This window comes from Lontra canadensis, unplaced genomic scaffold (assembly GCF_010015895.1).
Source record: "Lontra canadensis isolate GAN:19392208 unplaced genomic scaffold, GSC_riverotter_1.0 scaffold33, whole genome shotgun sequence".
Lineage (NCBI taxonomy): Eukaryota > Metazoa > Chordata > Mammalia > Carnivora > Mustelidae > Lontra > Lontra canadensis.
Genome location: NW_022631027.1, coordinates 204,845 through 222,559, shown reverse-complemented (window position 1 = coordinate 222,559; position 17,715 = coordinate 204,845). Strand labels below are relative to the sequence as shown.

Here is a 17,715-nt window from a genome sequence, read left to right as displayed (position 1 = left end):
TAAGATAAGGTATTTACTAATAATCATTACAATTATTTTTAAAGACCTCATGTAATAAGTTATATATTAGTCAATATTTGTGTACTCATGCTTTTGGGTATTGAGATATTATAGTTCTTACCTCTTTCTTTCCTCCCCTCTTTCACTCCCTACATATTACAATTGGATCAAATTCCTTACTGTCAGTTAATATTAGAGGGTAGCTATGAGGGTCTAAGTGTTATTCATTCATGCTTTTTGCTGTCTCTGAATATAGTTTGAATTTATCTCAAGTTCTTTCTGAGGAACTGATAAAAACAAGGTGGTAGACAATCTTTATTGGCCAGGACTCTTTTAAATACCATAGAACTACCATTCTATTTTATATACTCTACTGTCTTTATTTGAAAAACCTCTTGGAACATAACTGATGACCCAGATTCTTTAAAAGCATATGTCATCCACTGATTTATAATAGAAAAGAAGAATGCTATTAAAAAAAGGAGAGAGAGAGAAGGCAGGGAGAGGTTTCATATATATTTGTTAACATCAGATTTGATATGTATTACCTAATTGTAAGCAGCTTTTTTTTTTTTTAATGCAAAGATTTCAAACTTTATTCTGGAGTGCCACAGTCAGGAAGTTCTATAGTTGCTTAAAGAAAAAAAAGCATTTTAGATGGTTCCCGGATTGATTTAATCAGTATTCCCTTTGTTGTACTCAGTTGGTTATGCAAATTGGTATGACTCCACAGATCTAAAATATTTATGCCAGAACTGACTTGTCGGGATTAAAGATAAACATGAAATAGGAGCTGGAACTTACTCTCAACAACGCCTAGAAAACCGTTGTCAAAATAGAGAGTTTTTGAAGGAGTTTTTCAGACCTGATGGGAGTAGATTATAAATAATCAAAGCATATTACATTAAAGTTTGACAAAGAAGTATACTCTGTTTTCTTCCGATGCAAATAAAAATATCATAGTCTTGGGATACAGACAAAATAACACCCTTAAGGCACCTGGACTTCAGAGATGTTTGCTTTTCTAACTATAGAAAGCAGTGTCTCCTCTTTTTTTCTCATACATCTTTCTGTTAGAAGAGTCTATTTAAAGTAAACTGTATTTTGGCTTCTAACTCCAGTGTTAGAATTTCAGAATATAAAATCCTTCTGTTAGCCATCTGTTATTAGTTTCTATCCTTAGCCCAAGACAGTCTTAAATACATGTTACACAATAGTGTCTCAGATACACACATTTTATCAAGAATTTAGAGAGTGTTTTCTTTGTTCGAAGAAAAGGTTGTAGTTAATTTGATTATAGAGAAAGTACTACTGTTGCTAGAGCATTCTGAAAAAAATGTTATTAATTTTTAAGTATTCTGTCTCGTTCAGAAAAAAATGTATTTTCTGATGTTTACTTACTGATTGTATTCTGTAGTGACTATATTTCACTTACCTATATCTTGACAAGACACATGGAAGAGGCCAGGACTTTGAATTAAACCTCCTTCCAGGTTGGGATAGATAGAAAAGAGAGACACCCAGCGAACTACAGCTGAAAATTTGGGGGAAGTCCTGGCAGAGAATGATTTCATAGAGATAAAACACTAACAGGTGGAAATTCAAGCAGGCAGTTACTTTCAGGGCAGATAACATAAGAGAAAATTCAGAGACTTGTAGGTTATCAAAGTCAGGAATGTGAGTGCAAATATGGCCATAAAACTTGGCTTGAGTTCAGGGACTGTGTTCCCTCTGTAGGAAAATGGCAAGAATAAGGTTGGAGCCCTTATGATCAAGGGATAGAACATGTACATAGACCAAAACTGTTTCGTGGATACAAGAATAAGGCAGATTGCAATCCCCATAATGCAGTATAAAATGGTAACCAGTCTTTAAGAACAAAGCAGGAATTTTGTTGTTGTTGTTGTTGTTGTTTTCTTTTTTAAAGATCTTATTTATTTATTTGGCAGACAGAGATCACAAGTAGGCAGAGAGAGAGGAAGGGAAGCAGGCTCCCTGCTGAGCAGAGAGCCCGATGTGGGGCTTGATCCCAAGACTCTGGGATCATGACCTGAGCCGAAGGCAGAGGCTTTAACCCACTGAGCCACCCAGGCACCCCCAAAGCAGGAATTTGAATCTGAGAACTGAGGCCCAGTTTGCAACTAGGTAAACAGTCAGCCTGACTTGATGCTAAGTCTCTAAGAATTGGGCTAGAAGTCCTTAAATTCCTAAGTTTAAAATTAGTTTCAACCAACAGGAAAATAGTCGACCCTTGAAGTATGGATCAAATTGCCCTACCTGTGAGGAAAAGAAAGGGGAAGAGACTAATGAATGTTCACAGAGTACTTGACATTCTAGCCTTTTCCTATAATAATTGTACTTTATTTTTGAAGGATTTAAAAATATCACAATTTCGTGGTAATATATATTCATGTGTAAAAGGTGTAGAAGCAACTACAAGGTTTTATTACAGTGTTTCTAATCCTAGACAAGTTAGTCTGATCTCTTTTCATTACTTAGTCTTAGAAAAAGTTGAAATCCTATATTTGTTGATAATGCTTATTTAGTATATATATTATCTTTTATGATAATTATCTTTTATGATAATTCTTATTTGTCTCTAATTACTTTAGATTGAATACGTTGTTTCAAAACCATTGTTCTCTGAAAAGAACAAAATATGTTCATATTAACTGTGGCCTTTAACAGAAAAATTTTGCATTGTTTTTATTTTTTAAAATTCCATAAATGTAGTCATTAGTATTTTATGGTTATTTTGGTCCTCATACTTTCCTAATTATTTTATATGCAGTATTTTTCTAATTTCTTTGTAGAACTAGGAAAATAATCATTTTACTAGATTCTCTACGTAATAAGTTTTCCAATGTTTCAAGATATTTAGATGTAACTACCAAGTTTAGTATCTGTCCTCTAAAATATTAATACCATGCATATATTCAGGCATACTAAGTCTAGAATAGTTCTTAGTGTTTGATAATTATCATGTTTGAGTAATAGTACCATTGTTAGACCCAAGCAAAAGAGAAACTTGATCTGGACACTATATTTTTGAGGACCCTGTACATCACAAAAGTAAATGTATTAAAAAATAAAACAAAACACATGCCCCTGTCACTCAGGATCCAGAAGTTAGCATTGATATAATATGACCTGTAATGCTAGACAACCACTCTTATTGCTCTGTATTATCTATTGCTATATAACAAGTAACTCCAAGTTAGTGGCTTAAAACAACAATAGGTAGATACCGTTTTTCAGAGTTTTTGTGAGTTGGGAATTTGGGGATGCTTTATTTGGGTGGGTCTAGCATAGCATTTCCCATGAGGTTATAGTGAAGATTTTGGTCAAGACTACATCATCTGAAGCCTTGACTGGGGTTGGAAGATCTGCTTTTAAGAGAGCTCACTTGCCGGCCAGCCAATTTGGTGCTAGTTTCTAGAATACCTCATTTCTTCTCCCTAGGAACTTATTTATGTGGCAATTAGAATGTCTTCAGGACTAGAATGAAGTGGTGCATGAGAGCAAGGTAGAGGTGTCATGCCTTTATGATCTAACTTCTGAAGTCCCACTGTATTTGGATATTCTGTTGGTCACATAGGCCAGCCATGATTGAAAATGGGAGGGGACTACACAAAAGCATTAATGCTGGGAAGTGAGAATCATGGGAGTCCACCTTTGAGGCTGACTATCACAATTTAATGTCTTCAGGCCTCAGAGAAATTCTCCTAATCTGTGGCCTTTAATCTAATGTCTGAATGCCATGAAGCTTTGTAGGTGGTACAACTGCCAAAATTAGAGACAGAAATTGTTCAAGATGGTGGTGAGGATTTGGGCAGGAAGTAGAAACACTTAGGTAAGAGCAAAGATTAATTAATTAACTTATCTAATTCTTCTTTCAGTATGAATGCAATAGAATCCTGTATAAAGAAGTACTGTTTCCTGATAATGCAGATTTCTGTTCTCTTCCTTCTCTTTGTGTTACAATTTATGGTTTCAGAGTTAATAGAATTAGTCTAGTCTTTGTAATAGCTGCACCTAGAGACTGAAATATTTTGCATTATTAAGCAATTTATATTACTCCTAAATTTGCATTTTATAACTTATAGTTATATTCATGAAGCATGAATTTTGCATTAGCAATTAGATGAATATGAAATGCTAGAATGATGAAATTTTTAAAATGTAGATATTAGATTCAATTTTTAAAATCTAAAGTAAATATAACATTTTAATTTAACTAATATTGATAGTAATTATAAGTTGCCAGAGAAAATAAAAAGCCATAGAAAGTCTTCAGAGAGGTGATCTATTTAAATTTTAAAAATCTAGAAATAATGCAAGTAGCTTTTTATTAAACATTACCACTTGGTAAAATTTGCAAATAGGACTTTACACAATCTCTACTCAAAGATTTAATTACCAATTTTATTAGTTTTCTATCACTGCATAACAAATACCACAAACTTAGTGGCTTACAACAGTACCCACTTATTTTCTCACAGTTCTCCTAGGTTGGGAATCCAGGTACTACTTACAGGGTCTTCTGCTCAGGGTCTCAAGGCTGCAGTCAAAGTAAGTGTCAGGTGGCTGCACGATCATCTGGAGCTTGGCTTGGAAAGAGTTCACTTACAGCTTCATTCAGGTTGTACGAAGACATCATTTCTTCAAGGGTGTAGAACTGAACGCCCTGGGCTTTTCACTGGCTCTTGGCTATAGATCACCTTAGGCCCTATGGATTGTCCACAGTTCCTAGAGATCACACAATTCCCTGTCATATGGGAGATGAAGTCTTATATAGTATGACATAATCATATCAGGGACATCCCATCACCCGTGCTATATTCTGTTTTTTAGAATAAGCAAATCATAGTCCCACTCATACTCACAGCTGGGTAGCACACAAAAGCAAGAATAGCAGGAGGTCACCTTAAAGTCTGTCCATTATACTGATCCAACGGTAGAAATGAACAAGAACCTAATACATGACTTGAAGAGATTGAATGAAATCCCTGAATGTCATATTCTTCATAAGATAAAATGTTATTGACCCATCAAAGTGATTAAAATGTAAGAAAGAGAATTATGCACAACATAGAAGAAACAGTGCAACTCTGCCTTGCCCATTAGTAGACAGTTACTACATTGATGCAGTTGGCAAGTGGGGCAAGAAAGGCAAAAAACTCAAGCTTCCTTATGGATGATAATCCTGGAAAATGGTTATTAAATCCTTTGGCAGTGTAAAAGTATTCCTAGGAAAGTGCAATTTGATTTAAATCAATGGTTATAATTTTCCACTAGGTAAATGTGAGAGAAAATTTGGTATTTTATTTTATAACAAATTCTTTCAAGTGGAGAAAGAAACTGTAGAAGCTATCTTTTGTATACTAAGTTCAAAGGCAAAGTGTTTTATCACTATTGTTCCATGTTTCACAACCAATATTTTAAGATTGGTTTGTGACAATGGAGATTGGTGGCTGTGAACCTTTAGGCTTCTAATTAAAGGAATACAGAAACTCTCCTGCATTAAAAAAAATTATGCATGTAATTACTAGAAATTAAATAACAACTGGTAAATAGCAAACACATGACATATTCAAAACCATAAAACATTGGCATGATGTTTTTTAAAAGAAATATATGTTCAGTAAATAGCCAAATACAATGGGTTTTGTTTGTTTGTTTGTTTTTTGTGGCATGAACGGTGCTATGTTTTATTAAACAGGAAAATATGTCTAGATTTAGGAGGATTTATATCAGAAATTGATGACAGGGGTGTCTGGGTGGCTCAGTGGGTTAGAGCCTCTGCCTTCAGCTCAGGTCATGATCCCAGGGTCCTGGAATCAAGCCCCGCATTGGGCTCTTTGCTCAGTGGGGAGCCTGCTTCCTCCTCTCTCTCTGCCTGCTTCTCTGCCTACTTGCGATCTCTGTCAAATAAATAAAATCTTAAAAAAATAAAGTTAAAAAAAAAGAGAAATTGATGACAAAGTAGTCAACATATAGAAAGGATAAAAAAATAATAAAACAAATGATCTGTCTAGACTAGAGAATTGAATGAAATGAAATGTTTAATGGGTAGTAAAGTGAGAGGAGAAATAATACATAAAAAAATTTAAAAGTAGATATTACTCAGTTTAACTAAATTGTTTTAGGGGCAAAATCAAGTTGAACAGCTAATATTTATTATAATGTTGAACTACCAGAAGAGTAGGATGTTGAAATTAATAAGTATTTTATTATTTATTATGCTAGTTCAGGTTTTGTCGTAAGTGAAGCATTCATCCTAGTTCTCTCCTCTTTCCCTTCCTAGGGGGGAAAAAATCCCTAGTTTTTATGGAAAGCTGAACTGGAAAGCAGCTCCTCCTACTGGTTGAGGATGGGGCTATTCAGTCCCAAATAGCACGTCTTCTAGGCCATCCTGAGTGAGTCCCCAAGTCTTCTAGGCCATCCTGAGTGAGTCCCCAAGGATGTTTGTAGTAGTCCCTCTCTGCTCCTTATTCAGACTGATTGTGTCTTCATTTTCTAAGAAAAACTGTTGAGACCTAATTCACATATCATAAAATTCACCCTTTAAAAATGTATAATTTAGTGTATATTTTATTATATTGACAGAGTTGTGTAGCTGTCACACGAATTTTAGAACATTTTCTTCACCCAGAAAAAAAGTCCTGTACCCATTAGCACTCAACGCCCCATTCTCCTTGCAGCACCAGCCCTAGGCAGCCACTAGTCTGTTTTCTGTGTCTCTGGATTTGCCTGTTCTGGACATTTCACATTAATGGAATCATGCAATATGTACCCCCATCTTTATTATTTCACTGAACTTTCTGAAAAACCTATTTATGATCTATCTAAAAAAATCAATCATCTCCTATGTTTCAGGTCTCTTACAGAATTTTTCCTCCACTTGTTCCATTACCTGTACATCATAAATACTTTGAAAGACCCTTATTAGCTCATACCGAACAGTATGATGTATTGCAGATATGTGAGCTTGTTGACAACAGAATTAGACTTCCAAGGACAATGAAAGCAAAATGCCTGCCTGAACTTCAACTGACTCTGAAGGGGGTATGGCTACAATATGTTTGGCTACACAGATGGTTTTTGCATTATCCTCTGATTACAGAATAAGAAAAACTGCTTCTAGTATGAGTTAACTATGCCTTAGATACATCATACTTTTTTTTTTTCATTGCTAAACTATCTTTTAAATTTTGCCCATTCACGTTTGTACTAGTGAACTGGTGATTTTTGGTGATCTATTAAATATGTATTTAATAACTGGTTTGCCTAAATAGATTATAAGACTCTAATAATATACTTTTATTTGTTAGTCTTACAAAAATTTTTAAAAAGAATATTATTAAAATGTTAATAATAAATCTTATAAACCATTCTGTAAAGTAGCTTTTTAAAAGTGTGCTTTAAAGTTGATAAATATAGTGGCAAATATTCAGAGAAGAATTTTAGTGTATAAAGTAATAGTTACTGAGTAATTTGAGTTGTTTTACAGAAGAATGTATAATAAGAAAGTGTGTTACTTACTATCCTTCATAGTTTACGGTGTGGAATCTTCAGTAGATTTTCACTGAAAACCTTGATTTTCAGTGGCATTGCATTTTATGGTTGCAGGATTTATGTACATTATGGCTTTCCCCAATAACATAGTACTTAAATGATGTTTGTTACATGTTTATCTTACCTTGAAATGATTAGCTAAAATATTCAATGTAGAAGAGGAGAAAGAACATTGATTCTGCATTCAGACTTCCTCTATTCAAATCTCAGTCCCACTTGTGTGTGGCTAGTGAGTGCAAGTGACTTAAGCTGTCTGTGCTTCAGTTTTCTCAACTGCAAAGTGGGGGTATTAATATTCATTGATTCAACTTGTTATGAAGATAAAATGAAGTAGTATGTATATAATAAAGTGTTTAAAGCCATTAGCACATGGTAAGTGTGCTAAGTACACACTTAAATAGTATTAGCCATTTCATTCTTTGTGATGTGGGTCTAAGAATGGCAAGAAATCGTGGAGATAACTAATGGATTGGTCAGGCAGAAATCTTTGTTATGTTTTCTCTCATTCAGTGGTTCTTTATATAGTGCCAAACAAATGTATATTTTCTTCAGCTTCGCTTTCTTTATATATTATATGGCATGTAAAATAATTTTTGTAAAACATGGAAATATTGTACTGAACAAAATGAAGTATTACACAAAACAAATACAAGTTTTTGCTGTATCATAATTTAGAGATTAGGAAATAAATATTTCCTATTAGTAAATTCCTTATCAGAGAACACAGCAAAAATTAATATTTTTCATTATGTTCAGTTAGCCAGCACATAGTAATCACTAGTTTTTGATGTAGTGTTCAGCATTCATTAGTTGCACCCAGTGTCCATCACAATACACGCCCATCCCAATACCCATCACTCAGTTACCCCATCCCCACACGTCCCTTCTGTAACCGTTAGTGTGTTTCTCAGAGTCCAGAGTCTCACGGTTTGTCTCCCTCTCTGATTTCTTCCCATTCAGTTTTCCCTCCCTTCCCCTGTGGTCCTCTACACTATTCCTTATATTCCACATATCAGTGAAACCATATGATAATTGTCTTTCTCTGCTTGACTTATTTCACTTAGCATAATCCCCTCCAGTTCCATCCATGTATATGCAAATGGTGGGTATTCATCCTTTCTGATGGCTGAGTAATATCCCATTGTATATATGTAACACATCACTAGCCATCAGGGAAATACAAATCAAAACCATGAGATACCACTGTAACACCAGTTAGAATGGCAAAAATAAATAAGACAGGAAAGAACAAGTGTTGGGAGGATGTGGAGAAAGGGGAAGCCTTTCTTACACTGATGGTGGGAATGCAAGCTGGTACAGCCACTCTGGAAAATAGTATAGAGGTTCCTGAAGACACTAAAAATAGAGCTACCCTATGGCCCTGCAACTGCACTACTGGGTATTTACTCCAAAGATACAGGTATAGTGAAAAGAAGGGGCACATGCACCCCAATGTTCATAGCAGCAATATCCACAATAGCCAAACTGTGGAAAGAGCTGAGATGCCCTTCAAAAGATGAATGGACAAAAATGAATTCTTGGTTTTAACAGCATTTCTTCATTTTTCCCTGGGCCAGGGTTTTCCAGGTGACTTTGGAGACAGAGGCCCTGCTGGCCCTGATGGCAGTCCTGTGAGTATATTGTTATGGTCCAGCCTTGTGATCTGACATCACTCAGACGCCACAGCACCTGCACTTGCCATCCTCGTGACATTCAAATAAGTGCTGTTGGCCAGACAGTTTTGATACCTCTGTGCACATTCCTATTTATAAAGACAAAAATGTTATGAATATATTCTGTCTTGAGAGAGAATCATTAAAACGAATCATTGTGACCATGTTAAATGTACCTGCTTAAGTAAAATATTAGAATTACATGGTCATGATACTGACTTGTATATTTTTGGGGTGAGCCTTTCATATACATGAAGGTACTAACAAGCCTCATGTAAATATTGTGCTCGCAGTGATTGCCCTTTTTGTCTCAAGCCTGTCATTGATCTACCTGGCTTTTGGGTATTGATTTCTAGAGAAATCTTCTCCTTTAGGATTATTCAGCTATTATTTGCAATTTAGAAAGTTACTATTCTATAATTAGTTTAATTATATTATCAAACAATGATAATAGATTGTTGGTTTTTTTGACATTAGGTAGAAAAATCTTCAATTTTTTTTTTCTCTCAAAGAGCATCTATCAAATCCCTCCAATCTATTCCATGCACACATTCTTTTAATAAGATTTTAAGGTGAATTAGAGTTAATCACTAAATCCTTTTAGCCTAAATTAGGAATAGTTCTTATATTTAGATACAGGTGAATTACTAGCATTTATATTTAAAGTATTTGAAAATCATTTATTTTTTATTTAGTTTTCTAAATTATGACTTTATCAGTTATTCAGTTAATTTAGCCCAAGTTTTATTTGTTGTAAGTCTTGGCAGATAAGAATAGAACTGATTCCAAATAAATTGTTAAAAACCTGAATGATGTTTTAAATAGAATGTTTACCATAGTTTTCTTGCCTTTGATTCTGTGGAGCTTTTCATTTCAAGGGTAAGAAAGCATTATTTATTTTTTCTTTTAATACCATTTATGTACTTGTGTAACTACTGTGAAGCCATCTTATTTAAATTTTTGTCAGTTAAATATACATGAAGTTTGTTAGGGTTGGGCTTCTATCATATTTAAGATATTTCTTTTTGAAATCTGCTCTTTATTTAAATGTAATGCTTCTTGAAGAGCATTTTCAGGCTTTAATATCTTTAAAATACAAGGATAAACTGGATATTTTAGTTTATTGGCTTATAACTCTCTCTATATTTTACTGTACCTTATTTTCAAAACAACTTCAGATACAAAAAAAGGGAGGGGTACTTTTCACTTTCTAACACTGCCTTGGACTAAATTAGAAATTATCATAAAGACTATAATGATGGGTTCACAAGACCACAAATCAACTGGAAAAATTAATATTGATAATTTAAAATTTCATTTATTATATACATAATTAATGGTGTTGGTAATTTATTATATTTGTGAGAAATTTTTCAAAACCTTTTATGCATTATGACAGTTTTCATTGTGATCTTATAATAGTGAGAACAAATGTTATTATTCCTTTATTTTTTTAAGTAGGCTTCATGCCTACTGTGGAGCCCATCATGGGGCTTGAACTCAAGACCCTGAGATCAAGACCTGAGCTGAGACCAAAAATTAGATACTTTAACTGACTGAGCCACTCAGGCACCCCCAAATGTCATTGTTTCTATTCTTTAAATAAAAAAACTGAAGTTTTAAAGAATTTAAATATTATACTTCAAGAGTGGGTAGTGTTTTAAACCATCTGAAAATGCTCTTCTAACTCTATATGCTGACAACTTATCTTTTTACATAATACATAGGTTGGTTATGTCTATAATGCTGACTACTTACAGGATTTACTTCCTTTATTAGATACATAAAAGACACAGAACAGTCTATATCCTAGGCTAGGTGGTAGTCCTGGCATCCAAAAGCATGGGGCCAAGGGCATTTTGGGAGAACTTACACTACCACCAGAGATTTATGCTTCTTAGGAAGATGCATGGGGGTAAAATTTGACATATTTTTTTTTCTAGAAATGTTTGTCTGTGTCTTTAGAAAATGCCCATAGTAGTTTGCAATTGTATTTAACCACCCTTGTACTTTCTTTTACATAGGGACTTGTAGGTAGCATTGGTCCTCCGGGATTTCCTGGGCTTAGAGTGAGTATCAAGTATTATCATTCTTATAAAATGGTGTTTATATTTGTTAACCGCATTTTAAAATCTTTAGAAAAATGAGATGTTTTAGTGTCATTGTTGGATATCAGACTTGCTCAAATGTATTTTCCCACCAGATATACAAATTAGACCAGGAATACGAATCAAAAATTAAACTTTATGGTAATCTAAAATGACAAATTTCTACAGATTTATTTATGTCTGTCTCATTAATAGATACCTAAGACTCTGTTTCTTCAAAAGTGTGACACAGAACAGCCACTTCTCTCCTTTGAATTTTCTTTCATAGCATCAGGCCTGGATAGATACAGATAGGTCTGAATACCATACCATACCATATTATAGCACATGGTAACTGTAGATTTTATTTCTGAATAAAATTGAATAAATAGTTGGGAAACATCCTGAACAATCAGTAGTAGTTGCACTTCATTAATGCTGCTAAACATTTTTTAAAGATTTTTTAAAAATTTATTTGAAATAGAGTGTGCTTGAGCAGTGGGGAAGGGCAGAGGGAGAGGAAGAAGGAAGTAGCAGACCCCCTACTGAGCGGGGAGCCTGACAACATGGGGCTCAATCCTAGGACTTCGAGATCATGACCTGAGCTGAAGACAGATGCCAAGCTCACTGAGGTATCCAGGTGCCCTGATGCTAAACATTTTAATACCTAATTTATTATACTAAAAATATAAGTGACTGTATTATTTGCTCACTAAATCATTTTTATTCAGTGAATTTAACTCTGAGTTTCACTGGAGTTTTGGTGTAGGCAAAGTACAATTTAGCGAAGCAATTCTGTGGAGACCAAAATAATGTACTCCAGTTACATAGTTACCTGATAAATTTTAGACTGTTCCTTGAAGCAAACAGACTGCTACTTCTGCCATATCTCCATAAATATATTTCTCTCAGTCAAGCTTATGGTTCATGACAGGGATGTAAGTTGCAGATATTTTCTATAAATTTAGAACCATGTGCTTTAACAGCAGAACTAAAAGCAAGATTCATACTTTTATGAAATGTAAGGAGCCTAATGAAAGTAGAATCTTAGAAGGAAACTATATATATCTGTATAAAAATAGGTAAGTGACCATGGGCAGAGGTAAGATTTTCCTTAAAAATCAATTTAGAGCTTGCTTCTAACATATGAAATAGGTAATTAAGACTCCAGAGTTTTATGTCATAAATTACAGCCACAATTATTTGTAGCTTGAACTTGAACACAGGTCTTTTGAGTCTAAATTTAATGTTTTTCCTCCACCTTAACCGCCCCAAGGCAAAAGGTGACAACTTGACCAACAGAATACATCAGGAGTTCAATTATTGGAACTATGGTTTAAAATCAGTATAACAAGTTTTAACTTGCCATTCGGGGCTGGCAAGAGTATAGAATTAAGAGTCAGAGCACCTGAGTGAGTCTTACACATTTAACTTTTCTTTTACGTGATAATAGTAGTATACTAATAATAAAATGAGCAATAACAACTCACTTAAAAAAAAAAGATTTACTTATTTTTTAGGGAGAGAGAGAGAGCGAGCATGGGGAAGGGACAGAGGAAGAGAAGCTCAAGCAGACTCCCTGCTGAGGTGCTAGGCTCAATGTGGGGCTTGATCTCAGAACCCTAAGATCATGACCTGAGCCCAAACTAAGAGTCAGATGCTTAACCTACTGAGCCACCCAGACACCCCAATAACAGCTCACTTTTATTTAGCATTTTCCATGTGCCTAGTCAGTGCTAGGTCATTTAATTCTCAGAACAAGCCAAGACCACTCACTTTATGAGTATTAGGCCCAAATTTGAAGCAGGCAATCAAACCAGAGGCCATAATTCTACCTGTGTGCTATATCACCTCCTTAAAACTCATATTACCTTATAATGTGTACCATTTAACTCATGAGATTTCTTTAGGCTTCACAAGAAGCTCTGTGTGAAGGTGGAAGCCAAAGGACCTTTTTTTTTTTTTTTTTTTTTTTTTTTTTTTTTTCTCAGAACTTAGAGTAGGATTAAACTGTAGGTGGTAGTCCATGGTTTTACCGATGGGGAGGAAAGGAAGCTGGAGAAGGGAGTTCAGTCTTTATGTGTTCTTCATTTCACCTATCAGTTGGTTAACTCAGCAGCTTCTGCCATTATGCTCAAGTTTAAGACCAAAATACTTAGCATGTCTAGACTGTTGTGGTTGTCATGGGCATCTTGAGACATACTTTGTGCACTAGCAAACTGTTCTCAGATGTCATGCAACCTTCCTACCAAAAGGCCTTTGCACTTTCACTTGTTTGTCTACCTGAAATACTTTACCTGTATTTCTCTGTCTAATAGTTAACCCTTACTCATTTTCTACTCCAGGACTTTGCACAGTTCCAACACATAATAGTGTTGGCAAAAATAACTGGGTTTTTGTTGTTGTTTGTTGTCCTTTCTCTTTCTCAATATACCCTTTGGTTGCTGGGAAGAGATTCTAAAAAGAAAGAAGAGATTCTAAAGAGAGAAGAAAATGCCAAATGATACTAACAGTCATCTTTGTAATCCTCATCTCTACATTGATATAGATAGTACTTTATACTATCCAAAGTACTTTCACACTCGTATCTCATTTGTTCCTCAAGTCGATAGAACAGGTATTTCAACCTCCATTTTACACATTTACTAAATTTTTAAATCAAAACAGTGTGAGCACCTACTGTGTATCAAATGCTGAACTAGAGCTAGGCCTAAAAATACAAACAAGATTTCTGTTTTGGGCAACATTATAATCCAGGGCATAGAAGGAAAAATCAGTATATCATATGATGTGATCACTGTTCTCATGGACTAAAAACCACGGAGAAAGGAGCAATTTATGTCATCCTGAGAGAGGAGGCTTCATAAAAGAGACATGTTTTAACCATATCTTGAAGATTATACATGAATGGAGTGGAGTAGTCAGGAAAAGGACTCTTGAGGCAGAAGAATGCCTCTCTAAATGCACAGAAGAGGTAAAAAAAAAAAAAAAAAGTGCGGTTTGGGCAATGGAAAGAGGAGTAGTGGGACTATAGCCTAGGAAGTGTGGGGGGATGGGAGTAGAATGGAAGGAGGGGAAGATTTGAAGATAACTGGGAAAAGGTTTATATAGAACCTTTATATTTCATAGCCAACACTTTGTCTGCTTGCCCAGTTTATCAGCAAGCACACATCTGCTTGTCTCCTTATAGGAAGCATAGTTTCTGAGAAGAGATGACATAGCTTCCTCTAAATGATTTTTTCCTTGCAGCTGATTGTCATTTGCTTTCTTAATTAGTGATAGTGATTATCACCTGTGAGGGTGGGTGGGTGCGGTTGCAAAGCCTGAAGAGGAGCCCCAAGTCTTCTCTACAGTGTGCTCACTCATGAGCTCTAATTGGCTAGCGGCTGCTCATTTTATATGAAGAACCTATTCTTGGGTCTCTGTTTCTTTAACTCATTTTGACTCGAAAGTTCTTTATTATTTCTGGATGTGTGGGAGGCTTTTCTGCCTTTGGCGCTGTATCCCAGATACCCTCAGCTAAGCTGCCATGCATGGAAGTATTTCTCCTGTCTGCTCTGTCTTCTCATGGAAGAGGAGTATGGTAAGCAGAGAGTGCTGAAGGCTTTCAGGTTATCCTTGTGGAACTAAAAACTGCTCTTCACCTATTGCGGGTTGCTTCGAGAAAGCTAGTTTTTCAGGACTAGGATTTTCCACACCATTTGTAACATACCACAAAATGTTTGCTATTTCTTGGAGCTTTCTATACCCGTATTATTTTACTTTTTAGTTCCCTATAATACTAAATCTTTTTTATCTTTACTATAATTTTTTGTATCTTTAATATTTCTCAACACTTACTATTTTGTGATAATTTTTTTAGAGTCACTAGAAAGTAAAACAGTAGATTGTGCATACAAAGTACATTCATCTGAAAATATTAGTCTATGCACAGTGATATGTTTATTGAAATACAGTTAATGTTATTGCCCATAGGAAAAACCAACAGAATGACAAAGAAATGTTTGTTTATTTGTTTATAAGATTTCCCCCCATACTTCATAGATTATTGCTGCATAATTTCCAAACAGAAACGTTTTTTGTATTTTTTAAAACTCTCATTATTTTTAAAGCCAGGAACTTTGAATAAACCAGCCACTGTAATTATAAGAACAGTTGTTTCCTACTGACAGAATTTGTCAGTGACATATGAATATTGTATATCTGTCTATTAAGTTGGAAAGTATTACTCTTTCCCTTTCTCATATATTTCAGGATTAAACATGTTGGAAATAATTTATCTCCATTATATTTCACAGACTTTAGGACTCATACAAAAGATGTCATATTTTCCATTCTGAAATTTGTGTAATATGAATGCAGTCTGTTAGCAATGCTCTGTTATGTTGGGAGATGGAGCTCTTGAAATCACTGTTAAAAAAAATGTTTTTTACTAAAGTATATTTAACATACGGTGTTATATTAGTTACAAGTGTACAGTATAACCATTCAGTAACTCTGTACATTAATCAGTGTTCATTACAGTAAGTGCACTCTTAATTCTGTTTTTCTATTTCAGCCATCTCACTTTAGCAACCACCAGTTCTCTGTCTTTTTGTTTGTCTTTTTTTTGTTCATTTATTTTTTTAAATTGCACATATGAGTGAAATCATACGGTTTGTCTTTCTCTGTTTATTTTACTTAACATTTTCGCCTCTAGGTCCATCCATGTTGTTACAAGTGGCAAGATATCAGTCTTTTTTATGGCTGAGTAATATTCCTGTGTGTGTGTGTGTGTGTGTGTGTGTGTGTACACCACATCTTCTTCATCCATTTGTCTATGGGTGGACATTCGAGTTGCTTCCATATCTTGGCTGTTGTAAGAAATACTGCAATAAACACAGGATCCATGTATCTTTTTGAATTAGTGTTTTTCTTTTCTTTGGGTAAATGCCAGTAGTGGAATTACTGGGTCATATGGAATTTTCTGAAGAATGTCCATATTGGTTTCCGCAGTGCCTCCACCAATTTGCATTTCCACCAAGGTGAAACAAGGGTTTCTTTTTCTCCACATCCCCACCAGCACTTGCTATTTCTTGTCTTTTTGGGTTTGGCTATTCTGACAGGTCCTTCAGTGTTCATTCCATACTTTAGTTCAGAACTATTATGTGCAAAGTACTATGTTGGGTCTGGGAAGTAAAAATCAATAAACATGCTTCTACTTTCACAGAATGTGCAGACTAGGAACACAAGGAGAAAAGTATGGTACAGTATACTCACTAGTGCAGCAGAAAGCCATTTCAGTATTGGTAACTATATCTTCAAAGGCTTGGAGCATGTAATAAAGAGAGACCATGTTCAGAGAATGGAAAACCGTCCACTGTGGCTAGAATGTGGGATTTGGACAAGGAAGAAATAAAGGAGGAGTAGCAACAAATGGAAGTAGACAAGACGGGAAGGGTTGGTGCAAACCTAGTAGTGAGGGCCTGGGATGCTTTCCTAAGAAATTTAGTAAAAGGGGCAACATTTCTAGCATTGCCACAAATACACACTTAGAATTTCCTTAATGTTTGAAAACCATAAAAGGGAAGTGTAAGGCAATTTGTTCTGTGAAGATGAAGGATGATAACAGAAGCTAGGCACAGAGAAGTAGCAAGAAAAGGAAGGAAAATGAATGTGTCAGCGACACAAAAATTATAAGTGATCGCCAAACCTTTTTTTTTTCTTTTTTTTCAAATCTTACTTTGAAATACCCTTATTGTGGCTCTTGGCCTTTGTCTTCTTCTTCTTTTTTTTTTTTTTTTTTTTTTTAAGATTTTATTTATTTATTTATTTGACAGGCAGAGATCACAAGTAGGCAGAGAGGCAGGCAGAGAGAGAGGAGGAAGCAGGTTCCCCACTGAGCAGAGATCCCGATACGGGGCTCAATCCTAGGACCCTGGGATCATGACCTGAGCTGAAGGCAGAGGCTTTAACCCACTGAGCCACCCAGGCGCCCCTGTCCTTTGTCTTCTATTTTATGTTATATTTGAGGAGTTTTTTTAAATCGCTTGCTTACAGGAGATGATTGTTATATTTTTGAGGAATCTTGCGTTGGAGCTTTAAACTGAGAACCTCAATGTTGGTGACTGTGTCTTTTTCATCTTTATTTCCTCCACACAACTACAGTGTCTATGTCGATGTTATGTTCAACAAATGTTAAATGATGAATGAATGACAGAAGCCCAGAAGAGTAGAGTCTTTTGTTCAGTTCTCAGTTTATCCCTGAAATTATGATAAACTTTATCATTCTGCAAATTTCAAATCATGAAATAAAATCACTAAAACGCCTGGAACATAGTAAGTGCCCAATGAATAATTCCTGAATAAATGGATGGAGTTAAAAATAGAAGATGATC

The 17,715-nt window shown here is 35.0% G+C and overlaps 1 protein-coding gene across 1 annotated transcript in view; it reads left to right on the top strand.

The window, feature by feature from the left end:
* Window positions 1-17,715, top strand: part of LOC116873440 (collagen alpha-1(XXIV) chain-like) — a gene marked incomplete at its 3' end in the record, with an annotated part of 316,096 nt that overhangs the window by 100,552 nt on the left and 197,829 nt on the right. Inside the window, exons 14-15 of the mRNA XM_032867266.1 lie at window positions 9,156-9,209; window positions 11,276-11,320. Of these exons, the coding sequence (XP_032723157.1) occupies window positions 9,156-9,209; window positions 11,276-11,320 (99 nt within the window). The remainder of the gene's footprint in view (window positions 1-9,155; window positions 9,210-11,275; window positions 11,321-17,715) is intronic.